The 15,012-nt window shown below is 52.4% G+C and overlaps 1 protein-coding gene across 13 annotated transcripts in view; it reads left to right on the forward strand.

The window, feature by feature from the left end:
* Positions 1–13,607, forward strand: part of FGFR1 (fibroblast growth factor receptor 1) — a 49,565-nt gene extending 35,958 nt beyond the window's left edge. For 7 of the 13 annotated variants that reach the window (XM_072763504.1, XM_072763498.1, XM_072763505.1 and 4 more), the window contains 13 exons: positions 1,987–2,110; positions 2,827–3,017; positions 5,017–5,161; positions 7,115–7,317; positions 8,354–8,499; positions 8,687–8,808; positions 9,261–9,371; positions 9,887–10,077; positions 11,104–11,226; positions 11,452–11,522; positions 12,039–12,176; positions 12,312–12,417; positions 12,518–13,607. In XM_072763504.1, the coding sequence (XP_072619605.1) occupies positions 1,987–2,110; positions 2,827–3,017; positions 5,017–5,161; positions 7,115–7,317; positions 8,354–8,499; positions 8,687–8,808; positions 9,261–9,371; positions 9,887–10,077; positions 11,104–11,226; positions 11,452–11,522; positions 12,039–12,176; positions 12,312–12,417; positions 12,518–12,694 (1,848 nt within the window). In that variant the 3' untranslated portion in view covers positions 12,695–13,607. The remainder of the gene's footprint in view (positions 1–1,986; positions 2,111–2,826; positions 3,018–5,016; positions 5,162–7,114; positions 7,318–8,353; positions 8,500–8,686; positions 8,809–9,260; positions 9,372–9,886; positions 10,078–11,103; positions 11,227–11,451; positions 11,523–12,038; positions 12,177–12,311; positions 12,418–12,517) is intronic. The other 6 variants (XM_072763499.1, XM_072763502.1, XM_072763508.1 and 3 more) reach the window with 1 other exon arrangement.
* Positions 13,608–15,012: the final 1,405 nt, after the last annotated feature.

Genomic DNA, 15,012 nt, shown 5'->3' on the forward strand with positions numbered 1-15,012 from the left:
GCATTTTTTAAAGCACCTTCCCCTTTTTAAAGATTTTTCCTTTATTTCAGAGAGAGAGAGAGCAGAGCGAATGAGAACATGCATGGTGGGGGAGGGGAGAGGGAGAGAGAGGAGCACACTGCCCTCTGAGCCCCACGCTCAGCTCCATCCCAGGACCCCAGGATTATGACCTGAGCTGAAGGCAGACGCTTAATCAACAGAGCCATCCAGGCGCCCCTTTTTTTAGGCCCTTAATACATAGTTCCCGTTACCTTTCTCTCTCCTGGTAAGTAGGTAATTTTACTCATTCATTTATTTTTTTATTACATGAACATTTTTTTTTTTAAGATTTTATTTATTTATTTATGAGAGACACAGAGAGAGGCAGAGACACCAGCAAAGGAAGAAGCAGGCTCTACACAGGGAGCCTGGGTCTCCAGGATCAGGCCCTAGGCTGAAGGCAGTGCTAAACCGCTGAGCCACTGGGCTGGCCACATGAACATTTCTTGAACACGTCTTCCCAGAAAGCATACTGGGCAGTAGAGTTCCAAGTACATCAGGAAGATGTAATATTTTTTATGATACTTGCTTTGATGGAGGATGATGTAATGAGCTGGGGTGTGATTTTATTTTTTTAATTTTATTGTGGTAACAGTTCCTTTCCCAAAAAGAGAAAATTCATCTTCCCATGGCTCGAGTATGAGGATGACAAGCTCACCATACCTGAGCCAACAACTCTGATAGATGACAGAAGTAACTCACTCTTCTCTTGTGCATTGTTCTACTTACTAACAGGTTTCAAATTTTCATATGTTAATAAGCAACTTCTGTTTCCGGCCATGTGAATTGTCTGCGTCCTTTGCCCATCTGTGTTTCTAGCAAGAACTTCTTCATCCTAATCCTTTCTTTAAACTCTGATCATCCTGCTATCCCATCTCACCTAGCTGCTCTTTTCCCATTAATCTGGTATAAGGAAAGCAGAGATCAGGGCACATGGCTGGCTCAGCTGGTAGAGCGTGCAACTCTGTGGTCACAGGGCTCTGAGTTCAAGCCCCAGGTTGGGTGTAGAGCTTGCTTAAAAGAATAAAATCTTTTAAAAGAAAAGAAAAGCAGAAATCAGGAAAAATAGGGAAACATTATAAATTAACTGATCAAACACTTGCTGTATGCAAGGCACTGCCATGAGTGGTACAAAGCAGTGTTCTTTCCCACAAAGAACTTCCAGTCTAATAGGATGGCAGGCATCGTTGAACCTTGTCATAAAAAGCAGGCCTGGGTGGCTCAGGGGTTGAGTGTCTGCCTTTGGCGCAGGCTGTGATCCTGGAGTCTCCAGATCAAGTCCCACATCGAGCTCCCTGCACATGGAGCCTGCTTCTCCCTCTGCCTATATCTGTGCCTCTCTCTCTCTCTCCGTGTCTCTCATCAATCAATAAATAAAATCTTAAAAAAAAATTAAAAAAAAATAAAAAATAAAATAAATAAATAAATAAATAAATAAGTAAATAAGTAAATAAAATCTTAAAAAAAAAAAAAGGCTGGCCATGATCTGTACATCAACAGGTGCACAGAGGGACAGTGAGAGCCATTCTGACCCAGGGTTGGGCCAGAGGAAATGGTTTTTAAAAGAAGAGGTCAGGGGTAGACAGAGCTGAAGTCTTCCTAGGGAGCTTTTGCAACTCAGGATGTGAACACGCAAATAGGGGGAAGCCCCAGTGTATTTGGGAGAATGGAGGAGTCACATAGGTCAGATCGCAGATGGCCCTGGCTGTGGCAGGCAGACCTCCAGAGTGCTTTATCCCCATCTGTCAATCTGCCTGATGCGTTCTTACAGTGAACACGGACCAGGGTGGCGGTCTCTGCCCAGTCCTGGCTCCCATGCCATGCAGGCCATGTGCTCTGGGCTGGGATTGGAGGGTGAGTGCCACAGGGCACCCATGCTTCTGCATGGCTCTGGCTTCCATTTAACTTCAGACCCTCATTGGAGCTCTCTGGCATGTTTCCCCTCAGGTCCGTTACGCCACCTGGAGCATCATAATGGACTCCGTGGTGCCTTCTGATAAGGGCAACTACACCTGCATTGTGGAGAACGAATATGGCAGCATTAACCACACCTACCAGCTCGATGTCGTGGGTGAGAAGGCAGCGCAACAGGGTTAAAGGAGCTTAGAGCAAAGAGAGCAGGACTTAGAGCAAAGAAAACAGCCACAGGATCCAGGTTTCCTTAGGGGTCGAGTCAGGCTGGCAGGGGCATTTAATGGGACTGTCACCTGAAGCAGGTCTCGTGTCTGTTTTGTGCATTTAGTTAAGAGGATTGGATGCTACTAGGACTCATGAAAGATGAAAGGTGCTGTGGCCAGTCTCCTGCAAGGGGTGACTGGAGAGGGCATCACATACAGCATCCTGGTGGCTACTGCTCTCTGGATGCCAGCAGCCTGCTGGGCACATTACACCCCCGCAGTTCTCATGGGCTCTGCAAAGCCAGCACTGTTCTTTCTACTCTGCAGAAGAGCGGACTAAGGCAATGACTCTGTGATTTTAGTTAGGGAGGTCTGGGGGGTGTGACTGGGGTTATAGGGGTCTCCATTAAGGCAGGAGAGACTTCTGGTGCCCATGAAAATGGATGCATTGCCTTGCGAAGGAAGTTCCTCAGAGCTTGGGACCTTTTCCCCTCCGCTCAGGATCGAGGGGCCAGGGCCCAGCAGAGACTGGAAATGCTCTGCCTACTGGAAAAGCTGAGGGGGGAGCACTCTTCTCTTTGGTGGTCTTTGGTATGCCCTCTGTCAGCATCCCAGCCTGGAGCAGGTGATGACAGGGCCTGACAAGCCTCTCCTCTCTTTTCCTCCACAGAGCGGTCCCCTCACCGGCCCATCCTGCAGGCGGGGCTGCCTGCCAACAAGACAGTGGCCCTGGGCAGCAATGTGGAGTTCATGTGTAAGGTGTACAGTGACCCACAGCCGCATATCCAGTGGCTCAAGCACATCGAGGTGAATGGGAGTAAGATTGGTCCCGACAACCTGCCTTATGTCCAGATCTTGAAGGTAATCTTGGCACCTGTCTCCATGGGCTGGGTGCTGGGAAGGAGACCTGAACCTCCCTGGGCCCAACTAGCTGTGGTCCGGTTCAGTGACAGCAACTGGGACACATCCCTTACCCTTCAGACACCTGTTCCATTTGAAATAGGGACCTAACCACATTCCCCAGAGCCAGTGACAGGCCACAGAGTGGGAGTGCAGTGGAAACAGAGGGCTGGGCGTGGGGTGGGCATTGCCAGTTTCTAAAGAGCTTTGAGGGGGACTTTGCTCAGGCTTTGGGGCCAGCTACTCAGGGAAGGCATTTGGACTCATGACTTTCCATCGCCCGGTTCCAAAGCCTTTCCAGCAAATGTTTCCCAGATTCTGCCCTATTTTCCCCAGTCATGTCCTTTCTGGCAGACAAGTGGATGAATGATAAGGGCATGACTCTTTAGGTAGAGTTGGAAAAGCAGATGCTGCAGGTAAATCCTAAACAGCGTCAGGAGTAATGGCCTCTTTTTCCTTTTTCCTCTCACTCCTAGACTTCCCTTGTCCCCTGAATGCCACACTAATCCAGGGAAGGTAATTGCCTAATTCCCCAGGGACCTTGCAATAAGAAGTCAGCAGAGGCTGGGAACGTGTTTAACTCCTGGCCGAAGTTAGGCCACCCCCCAACTCCCCACCCCACCCCCACCCCACCCCCACTTGGCTGTCCCGGAGTTTTACTGGCCATCCCTTCTCTTCACTGTGGTGCTGAAACTGCTGTGTAGAAAATGAGGCCATGGCCTGGGCCCTTGCCACCGACTCCCTTCAAAATCCTGGCCCTGGACCCAGAGGAGAGGGTCTGACACAGCGTTCAACTGGGAGCCGCGATTTTCCTATTACATTCATTTTTCGATCAGATCACTTTGGGCCTTTGAAGGCCACTTGTTTGATCCTAGTAAAAGGGGAAAGATGACAGATCTCACAGGTGTTTCCCTCGCCTTAGCGCCCTGGGCCTGCCTTCACATCGCGTGGGAGCAAAGCATGGCCACGTGTGAGCATTTGCCCCCCTGACTGGCTTGTCGTTGGTTTATTCTAGCATTCGGGGATTAATAGCTCGGATGCGGAGGTGCTGACCTTATTCAATGTGACAGAGGCCCAGAGCGGGGAGTATGTGTGTAAGGTTTCCAATTATATTGGTGAAGCTAACCAGTCTGCGTGGCTCACTGTCACCAGACCTGTGGCAAAAGGTAATGGGGAGCTGGACGGGGCCCTGTGCTGGGAGTTCGATTCAAGCCCCACGCTGCTGGGGCAGATGGGGAAGCCAGCACCCACCTCTCCCTGTTACTCTGCTGTATTTTCTAGAGCCCAGAGCCATGGAAAAATACCCGGCCTGGGAGGCTGTTTTGGTTCGGTACTTTGTTGGTGTCTGCTCCCTCTGTGCCTCCCTTGTGTGTGCCCCTTGGCTGTGTGTGTACTCATGGGGACCATCTGGCTGCGTGCTGAATGACACTGTGACGCTGCAGGCCGAGGTTTGAATGGCAGGAGAGGAGAAGGGGCCAAGAGTCCCCTGGCAAACCCAGCAGGCCGTGTGCACACGTCTGTGCATGTTTGTGCGTGTGCACACGTGTGCATGTTTGTGCGTGTACGCGTGTCCACAGCACCCTTCCACCCCTTCTGTGTGTGCCCTCTGACTTTGTCTACCTGAAACCAAACAGCCCCCCGCCACCGGGCCCCATTTCTCCATGCTGCCCGCCGCCCGCCCGCATGCTTGGACGGGCCCGGGGCTGCCAGCATCTGGTGAAGGGTCGTAACCAGCCAGCAGCGTCTCAGGTCTGCAGAGCCCCCCCTCAGGGTCTCACTGTCTTTCCTCTAACAGGTCTCACTGCCTGGTGGTTTTTGTGTGTTCCTTGTTGCAAAGGAGACGCTGGGGAGCATTTCTTCCTCCGGTTTCTCCCCCTTCTCTTCCTCCCTCCGTCCCTCCGTGTCTTTTAGAGGTCTCACGTCCCGTGCTTGTCCATTTTGCTTCCGTTGTCTCTTCTAGACTGCCGGAGTTAATACCACCGACAAAGAGATGGAAGTGCTTCACTTAAGAAATGTCTCCTTTGAGGACGCGGGGGAGTATACGTGCTTGGCGGGTAACTCTATCGGACTCTCCCATCACTCTGCATGGTTGACCGTTTTGGAAGGTATACACTGCACTTCTCCTCTCGATGTCCTGCCCTCGCCATGGGCACGGGGGGAGCATGCATCGTGGGGCCGGGGGAAACACAGAGCCAGGACAGGTAGAGCAATGGGCTCCAGGGGCCCGTGGGTGGCCCTGGCCATTTGTCTGAGCTTGAGTGTTGAATCCTCTCAGCTCTCGCGGGAGCTGTCCTCATTCTGCAGGAGCACGGAGGCCTATCCCCTATGTACCTGCATCTGGATCTCCCCCTTGGCCCATGCGATGCATGCATGGAATCTGGGGTTAACCTGTAGCCGGGCTCTCCTGCAGGGCAGGCTCCTTCCCTCCTTGGGTCCAGCAGCCTTCCCTGACTTGTCTGATCCTTTTTTGTGGGTCCCAGAGATCTTGAGAGGCTGGACATGTTCTGTAGAGAGGGCTCTTTTTGCTTGTAAGGAACAGTGCTAGCTCACCCTGCCATCCTCTGATCTCAGAAGAGAGATTTCACCCAGAAGAGTGAGCTGGAGTCTTATTCAAGTAAGGCCTGACTTGGGAGGCCACATGGGACTCAGTGGTGCCCATTTATCATCTCTGGCTCCTAAGAATGAAGGTCTGTGAGTTGGATCAGGAAGGAAGGAGCCTGCAGCCTGCTGAGGTGGTGGGTTGTTCATCATTGCTTGTGAGCGTCCTGCAATGGGTCTGGGCGCTGTGCTCCTCCTGTTGCTGCTGATATACTGACCTCTTCCTCTCTCTTCCTCTGCCCTGCCTGCCCCACGGGATCTGAGAACAAACCTGCTTGAGGCAGAGAAGCGTTCTGTTTTTACCCCGTCACTGTCTTTGTCCTGTGTGTGCTCCCACGTGGTTGTCTTCATGTGTCCCCACCAGAGAGAGAGAAAAACAGAAACACTTCCTCTTGTTATTAGCTCTGCTGTCTCCTTGTCAGGCTGGGGAGTGCGTTGGGTTCCATCTTGGGCCACACCTTGCACCTCTTTCGGCGGGGGGGGGGTAGGGTGTGGTCCCCTGGCTGGCTGGCTGGCTGGCTGGCTGGTGTCTTTGGGAGAAAGCCATGCAAGGAAGAGGGGCACTCACACTGGTGGAGACAGAGCCTTTGGGAAGCCTCTCAGCTTCTCATGAGCAAGGGATGGGTAGATTGAGTTGGATGGGCTTCTGTGGAACCAGGCTAGATTCCAAGTGGAAGATGGAGGACAAGGATAAGATGATGCCTCCTCCCCCAATTTCCTTAATCAGTTTTAGGAGTAAGGGCCTGAGTAGAATTCTCAAGTGCAGCGGAGCTTATGTTCTCATCTCAAGCAGTCCAGACGTGATTGGAAATGAAGTTAGTTTTGCCTGTGGCGTAGCTAGGTGCAAATATTTACATGTCTGACCTGACCCACATGGCATAGGCAGGAAGTGAGATATCATCAGGACACAGGCTGGGTTCCCTCCCTCTTCTCCTTGTCTTCATTATGTGTCACAATATGCCAGGCGCTGTGCATGTGGGAATGAGCACGGTGCCAGTCTGGCCCTCAGGGATGCTCACGGGCTGTCAAGGACCAAGGACTCATAAGTGGGTCATCTGTCCCATGTGATAGGTGAATACACTCGGTGCTGGGACTCTGTGGAGAAGGCCCAGGTTTCCATGAGGAGACTGAGCAAGCCCTGATGGGTACCTGATACCCATGGATCCCAGTAGGCCAAATGGGAGGGCTCCTGAGTAAGGAGCCCTCCGCCTGAGCAAGGTGGGCTCCTGAATGAGTGAGCATGGACCCCAGGTAGTGGTATAGTTCTAGTCTATTCCTCTTGGTGGATTTGAGTCAGGATCAGGAAGACTCAAAGGTTCGGTGCCAGAGCTCGGTCCCAGCTGGGACCTAATTTGGTTCCTGTCTGCCCTGAAAATTCTCGGAGGACAGGAGATGGGGGTGGTTTTTCTTATGAAGCTGGGCCCCAAGAGTTTGCTAACACCCTGTCCACACTGACTCAGCCCTGGAAGAGAGGCCAGCAGCGATGACCTCGCCCCTATACCTGGAGATCATCATCTACTGCACAGGGGCCTTCCTCATCTCCTGCATGGTGGGCTCTGTCATCATCTACAAGATGAAGAGTGGCACCAAAAAGAGCGACTTCCACAGCCAAATGGCTGTGCACAAGCTGGCCAAGAGCATCCCTCTGCGCAGACAGGTAACAGAAAGTAGATAGGGGGTCTGTACACTCTGCACCACCTTCTCTCCCTGGGCCCCCAGGGCTCCTCCGGGACCATTGAATGCCCTGTCCTCTCCTCTGTGCCCAACCAGCTTGGCTTTCTAGCTTCTGGGCCAGGGGCGGTGGAATGACCTAAGTGCTCCCAAGGTGGGTTCCAAGCTATGCTTGCCCATGAATTCAGTCTGCCCATCGTACCCCAACTGCAGGCCCCCTATTCACCTGGCACATGGATCAGGAGAAGGCCCTAGACAGGCCTGATGTGCAACTCATCCTGTACTTTTGAACAGTCCCCGAGGGCCAGTTAGAGGTATACAAAGATGGAGAAGAGGACCTGAGTCAGGTGCCAGGAGGCCTCTCCCTCTTCAGGATGCCACCCTCCTCTCATCCAAGGAAATGGAACAGAGGGTGAAGGCGTGTGAAAGGAGGGGACATTCATTCAGAGCTGTGCTAATTCTGGAGGGTGCTTTGGGAGTTAGGAGTCCATAATCTAGGGCGCCTGGGTGGCTCAGTAGGTTAAACCTCTGCCTTCACTTCAGGTCATGATCCCAGAGTCCTGGGATCAAGCCCTGTGTCAGGCTCCCTGCTCAGCGAGGAGTACTGCTTCTCCCTCTCACCCCTGCTGGTGCTCTCATTTGCTCGCTCTCCCAAATAAATACAATCTTAAATAAAAGGGGGCGGGGGATCCATAATCTGAGGCAGAGTTTTCACAAAGAATGGAGACAAGGATAGAGTTGTGATTGCGATGATAGGTTATATGTTGGTCTGGAAGAGCAAGATTTGGTCTGCTTGTGTTAAAGGTAAGTGAAAAGGCTAGCTGGTGGCAAAAATAAGTCAGCTTTAGAACTTAGGTCTTCAGACTTCTTGTGGTCTTCCTGCCACTCTGTGCTGGAGAGAGAACATCAGATAACAGATGCATACCTCTGCCATTGGTGGAAAGCCCTGACTAGGAATGGTAGGACTCTGCTGCTGCTCAACCCCAACCCCATCCTCGTTAGAAGGGTGACCCCACACTTCCCTGCAGGTGTCGGCTGATTCTAGTGCATCCATGAACTCTGGGGTTCTGCTGGTTCGGCCCTCACGTCTCTCCTCAAGTGGAACACCCATGCTGGCTGGGGTCTCTGAATATGAGCTTCCCGAAGATCCTCGCTGGGAACTGCCTCGAGACAGGTGATACTTTGTCAGCCTCTGAGGAAGTCCGTCCCCCCACCCCCCAAAGGTGTTACCAGATGCATTCAGAAATAACAATTGATGCTTTCTGCTCTCAATTGGATAGAATATGGAGGGGTGGAGATGGGATGTCCTAAGGTTGAAACTGTACCAGCCCCAACTCACACCACCATTTTTTCCCCCAAAGGCTGGTTTTAGGCAAACCCCTGGGAGAGGGCTGCTTTGGGCAGGTGGTATTGGCAGAGGCCATTGGGCTGGACAAGGACAAACCCAACCGTGTGACCAAAGTGGCCGTGAAGATGTTGAAGTGTAAGTGATGTTTGTCTCCTTGCAAAAAATGATCCCTTCCTTTCCCAAGCAAACTCTGGGCCTTGGGCCATGTAGAACATTCTCTCCGGTGCCCTGGCACTGTCCACACCCACTACATGGCTGGCTTAGCCTTGCCTGGGAAGGGCATTCTTAGCCATCTCCCTTTGTCCCTTGGCATCAATCTGGGCTGTGGTGCAGTCAGCTGTTTATTCCAGATCCCATCGTTAGCTGCTTTTTCTCATCCTGTCCTCCACCCTGCACATGAGCACCTATTGCCAGTAGCTCACATAATGGGGAAGGGACTGTCGATTTGGGTGTGAAATGGGGAGGAGAGAAGCCAGTCCGGGAGAACAGGGCCTCCTCCAGCATACATGCCATCCCCTCCCCCTTTGCTTCCCTCCTTGGCCTCCCTTCCAAGTAAATGAGTCTCGTGTCCTGGTTTGTGTGTAAAGCGGATGCTACAGAGAAAGACCTGTCAGACCTGATCTCAGAAATGGAGATGATGAAGATGATCGGAAAGCACAAGAACATCATCAACCTGCTGGGGGCGTGCACGCAGGACGGTAGGCACCAAGCAAGGCCTGCTCTCCCACCCCGGCTGGCCTACGGTCTCAGCTGAGAACCTGGGCCTCCCACTCAGATAGCAGTGCCTGCCGGGGCGGTGTGATAATCAGTGACCAGGCATCTCAGCTACGCTTAGGGAAGGAAGAAGGAGGGTAAGAGGAGAGGCCAGTTTAGCAGTAGTTGGAGTCTGAGCTGATGCCCATTGGCGCCCATCGGAGAATACAAGTACCTAGATTCATACAGTGTGTGGGGGGAGAACCACGTGTGATCTAAATTAGGGTTCTTCCTCCTGCCCGCCCCCCTCCCCCCGAGCTTTTCTTGGGAACTTCCTGGAGTATTCTGGGAAGAATCATTTCCTTGGCTTTCTGGGGATGAACTACCCAGGCTCCCTAAAGGTGGTTAGGATTGGGGAACAAACACATGGTGTATGGTTGGGCGTGGGGCTTCCTCAGGGTAAGGCTGGCCCGGGGCACCTGCCCACCCGCCCTGATGGCCCTTCTTTCCTCGCTCCCAGGTCCCTTGTACGTCATCGTGGAGTATGCTTCCAAAGGCAACTTACGGGAGTACCTGCAGGCCCGGAGGCCTCCTGGGCTGGAGTACTGTTACAATCCCAGCCACAACCCAGAGGAGCAGCTCTCCTCCAAGGACCTGGTATCCTGTGCCTATCAGGTGGCCCGAGGCATGGAATATCTTGCCTCAAAGAAGGTATGGTACCTGAAGGTTCCCTTAGGTGAAGTTGGGGTGGGAATTGAGCCTTCCTTGTCCTCCAAGGTATGACTTTGAATCTGGGGTGTAGACGTCTATAGCATCACCTGCTTGTGCTGTCTTAGGTTTTCAGGGACATCAGTCAGGATAGCTGGTGTAGGTAGCCTTGTGGCCTTCGGATCCAACTGGTTAAGGTTTTTGTTTGTTTGTTTTGTTTTGTTTTGTTTTTTTTTACACTGGATAAGGTTCTAATCTGTGCATTGCCACTTTCTGTCTGTGCCTAGGCAGCTACTTAGACATCTCTAAACTAAAGAATAGGGGCTCCTGGGTGGCTCAATTAACCATCTGCCTTCAGCCCAGGGGCATGATCCTGGGGTCCTGGGATCGAGCCCCTCTTTGGGCTCAGAGCTCAGTGGGGAACCTGCTTGTCTTTCTCCCTCTGCTCCTCCCCACTGCTTATGCTTGAGTTCTCTCTCTCTCTCTCTCTCTCTCTTTCTCTCTCTCAAAAAAATAAGTAAATAAATAAATAAATAAATAATAAAATCTTTAAGAGGAAGAAAGAATGACAAGCCTGTGTTGGGGGTTGGTTATGGGGTGCAATGACATCATGTGTGAAGGCATCGAGTATGGTTTTGGTGCTCAGTAAACAGATGCTTTGCCTGAGCCCCAGCCCAGTGTGGATGTACTGCAGCTGGGGAACTGGGGTATAAGAGCACACGTTGCACAGACTGGACAGAAGCATCTGGGTTCAGCCTCCCTGGGTGCAGATCCAGAGCTTAGAGTTGGGAGGAGCGGCACAGGAGACCCAGGCTGAGGGTTTGCTAATGTGATTGAGGTGCCTGGAGCTGGAAGTGTTGGGATGGCTGGCTTTGAAGTGGAAGCGTGGGATCTCCTAGCCTCGACCTAGCCACACCTAGTGGTGTGGGCAGGGGGAAGGCCCGACGGTGGGTGGCAGCATCAGTGCTGGGGCAGAGGCTGATAAGAGTCTGGGCACTGGCAAAGAGGGACAGCCTCCTCTCTCCACAGTGCATACACCGAGACCTGGCTGCCAGGAATGTGCTGGTGACGGAGGACAACGTGATGAAGATCGCAGACTTTGGCCTTGCACGGGACATTCACCACATCGACTACTATAAAAAGACAACCAACGTAAGTGCTGAGGCCAGACCTGGGCGCGGGTCCTTCTCCTGGGACTCTGTCCATTAGGCACTCTCCCCTTTCAATCCCCAGGCTGAGACCCAGCTCAGGTGCCTTGCTTGATGGGATGAACTGAGCACGCGTCCTCCTCCCCACGTCCTGTCCCATGTGTGCCCCTGCTTGGTACCACATTGCACAGTCCCAAGCTACCCCTCACCTCCCTCATGCCACTTGCAGGGCCGGCTGCCTGTGAAGTGGATGGCACCTGAGGCCTTGTTTGACCGGATCTACACCCACCAGAGTGACGTGTGAGTTTGAAAGAAGCGATAAGGGGTGCCTGGGTGGCTCAGTAGTTGAGCCTCTGCCTTTGGCTCAGGTCATGATCCCGGGGTCCTGGGATTGAGTCCTGCATCGGGCTCCCAATAGGGAGCCTGTTTCTCCCTCTGCCTGTGTCTCTGCCTCTCTCTCTCTCTCTCTGTGTCTCTCATGAATAAATAAATAAAATCTTAAAAAAAAAAAAAAAAAAAAAAAGCAGCAGCAGCAGCAATGCCAAAGATCCTTGGTAAAGAGAATTCCAGCAGAGTCCTGCAGTCCCCTCTGGCTTGATATGGGGGTCTCCTTCCATCGTGAGGAGAACAAAACATTGTTATGTGTCCATGTGCTTTGTTGGCTCAGTGGAGGCTGAAAGGGCAGTGTGTTCTCCAGCACTGGCTCTGGGGGAGGGGAGGGTCGGGAGGGTGTGCTCAGGGAGAGATGGGAAGGATTCGAGGCTGGCCTAGTTCTGTGCCCATAAGACCCAGTGGCTCTGTGCTGCTCATCCACAGCTGGTCTTTTGGGGTGCTCCTTTGGGAAATCTTCACTCTGGGAGGCTCCCCGTATCCTGGTGTGCCTGTGGAGGAGCTTTTCAAGCTGCTGAAGGAGGGTCATCGAATGGACAAGCCCAGTAACTGCACCAATGAGCTGTAAGCATGGGCAGACCCCTGAGGTCCCGAGCCAGGCCCTGGGGGAGGAGTGGAGGCAGAAGGGGGCTTAGCTAGAGAAAGCAGCCCTTCCTAGTCGTTCCTCAGCACGAGCCCGTGTCTGTCCTTCTGTCCCAGGTACATGATGATGCGGGATTGCTGGCATGCAGTGCCCTCTCAGAGACCTACCTTCAAGCAGCTGGTGGAAGACCTGGATCGCATCGTGGCCTTGACCTCCAACCAGGTGAGGCTGTCCTATCCTAGGCCTTCAGTTAGGTGCAGCCCTGTAAGTGAGCACTGCCTCAGGGGGCAGGGTGCCGGATCTTGTGTCTCTCCTTGCACAGGAGTACCTGGACCTGTCAGTGCCCCTGGACCAGTACTCTCCGAGCTTCCCTGACACCCGAAGCTCCACCTGCTCCTCGGGGGAGGATTCCGTCTTCTCTCATGAGCCGTTGCCTGAGGAGCCGTGTCTGCCCCGACACCCAGCCCAGCTTGCCAATGGCGGACTCAAACGACGCTGACTAGCACCCCCGTCCCTCCTGCCCAGACCCCCTCATCAGCTGTCACCCTCACCCCCCACCCCTCCTTGTGGGACTTACTGCCTTCCCCTCTGCCCCTTTCCTGCTGGCAGGAGCCAGCTACCTACCTGAGGCCTTCACCCCATGGAGTTCACCTCTCCGTCCTCCTCTCAACCTGCTTGTGAGAGAGAAGAGCAGAGAGGCAGGTACTTGCTCATGGCCACTTCGTTCCCTCCCACGTGTTGGACCAAGACCCCTCCCGCCACCTGGCTCTGCCCAGAGGGCTAGGGAGTGGGAGCCAAGCCAAGCAGGCACGCAAGCGAGAGCTGACTGAGCTTTCCTGCATTGGTTTTGTCTGTTTCCAGTAACCTGTAAGCCTGAGTTCTGATGGCAAGGGGCCTCGTCCTCAGGGCCAAAGCAGTAGCGAGGGGAGGCCAGTGCTTCCGGGCCTCGGCTGACGGGCCTCGGCTGAAGGCAACCTCTGCTCCAGATAGATGGTGCCAGTGGCTTATTAATTCCGATACTAATTTGCTTTGCTGACCAAATACCTGGTACCAGAGGGTGGGGAGGCAGAGGCAGGGAGCAGTGTCGTGGCCCTGGGGCCCAGCCCCAAATGGGGGGCATTGTACATAGCTATGAAGAAAACACAAAGTGTATAAATCTGAGTATATATTTACATGTCTTTTTAAAAGGGTCGTTACCAGAGATTTACCCCTTGGGTAAGATGCTCCTGGTGGCTGGGAGGCATCAGTTGCTATATATTAAAAACAAAGAAAAAAGAAAAAAAAAAAAGGAAAATGTTTTTAAAAAGGTCATATATTTTTTGCTACTTTTGCTGTTTTATTTTTTTAAATTATGTTCTAAACCTATTTTCAGTTTAGGTCCCTCAATAAAAATTGCTGCTGCTTCATTTTTATATGGGCTGTGTGACAAGGGAGAGAATGTCAGCTGAGAAGGAAAAAGCCTGGTGGTCCCCTGGAGCCGTTTCTGTCCAGAGGGTGCCCTGGCTCCCTGCAGTGCCCTCCTAACCTCTTCCCCTTAGGTCCTGACACCAAGACCTCCAGGACAAACCTCCTACCACTCTGATGCTTTTTTGGGAAGGCGGGAAAGGACGTCTGTGTAGGGGGGCAGGAACCTCCTCTGTCAGTGCCCTGGAGGCACTGGGCCCAGAGCCAAGGCCCTCAACCACAGAGTGTTTCCTCAGAGGAGACGGGTGGGTGTGGGTGGGGCTGGAGGGTCAGGAGGGGTGCTGGGGGCCTACCTGGGAATAGCCGAGAGGGGGAGAGCTAAAGTGATTTAAGGGGAAAGCTAAGGATCACGGGACCAAGGGCCTGAGGAAACTCAAATCCAGAGTTCCGTCTAGCCCTTTATGTGGGTGTGGTTTTGTCTGTGCTTCTGTGTGAGGAAAAACTTGTCACCTAAAAACTTGTCATCAGTTTGACATTCGTTCAGCTTCATGTTTCTCGGCTTACTCTGGTCACGATTCCCACAGCCACCCCCCACTTCACACACACACCCCCATTCTATCTGTATCTGTGACCAGACTTCATGTGTTGGAACTATCGCAGATCTTGGCTTCCTGTAGTCCTTCCTGTACAAACTCCACCCCATCCCCCAGGAAAAGGGGGAAAAATTCTCTGAATGTTTGGGTTTTGGCTGCTTGGAAATGTGCTTTCTCTGCCCCCTGCTGGTGATCCCTGCGCTCTGCACGAGGATCTCTGCTCCTCAGACCTCAGCGCGGACCCTGCTAGAACCCTGCCCCGCCCCTAGAGCTGACTCACTCTTCTGCGGGATTACGCTAAATACAAAAGAGCGCGATCCGCTTGCATTTCCTTTCTGAGCTAGCTAGAGCTATTTGGGGCAGCTGCAGTGTTGGCCACTGTTGTAAGTTCTCTTTTATCCTTGTGTCTCTCTGTAAATATGCGTCTGTCAACATATTACAGTTTGTGTTTAAAGAAGGCATAATTTGGTGAACAGAGCCAAGAACTGAATTTCTGCTCTTAAAATCATTTGCTTTGAGACCTTAGAGTGGTGTCTTTTCCTTGTAAAACCCTAATGATGATTTCTGCCTTGGCCCTCTCTTGAAGCGATGTCCTGGGCATGGATGAAGAATCTTTAAAGGGCTTTAAGCACCTGCGGGAAAGATGCCGGAGAAATACAAGGCACTGTTGTTATAACCGTGATGTCCTTGCTGTTACTACTCAGATCACCCACAAATTTCCCAAGAGACTGAGCTGGCTGTCAAATAAAAGATAGTAAAATTGACCTGAGAGAAAAATGAAATGGCCATTTTACTTAGATAACTAGATTGGGTCTCCTGA

This window comes from Vulpes vulpes, chromosome 7 (assembly GCF_048418805.1).
Source record: "Vulpes vulpes isolate BD-2025 chromosome 7, VulVul3, whole genome shotgun sequence".
Taxonomy (NCBI): domain Eukaryota; kingdom Metazoa; phylum Chordata; class Mammalia; order Carnivora; family Canidae; genus Vulpes; species Vulpes vulpes.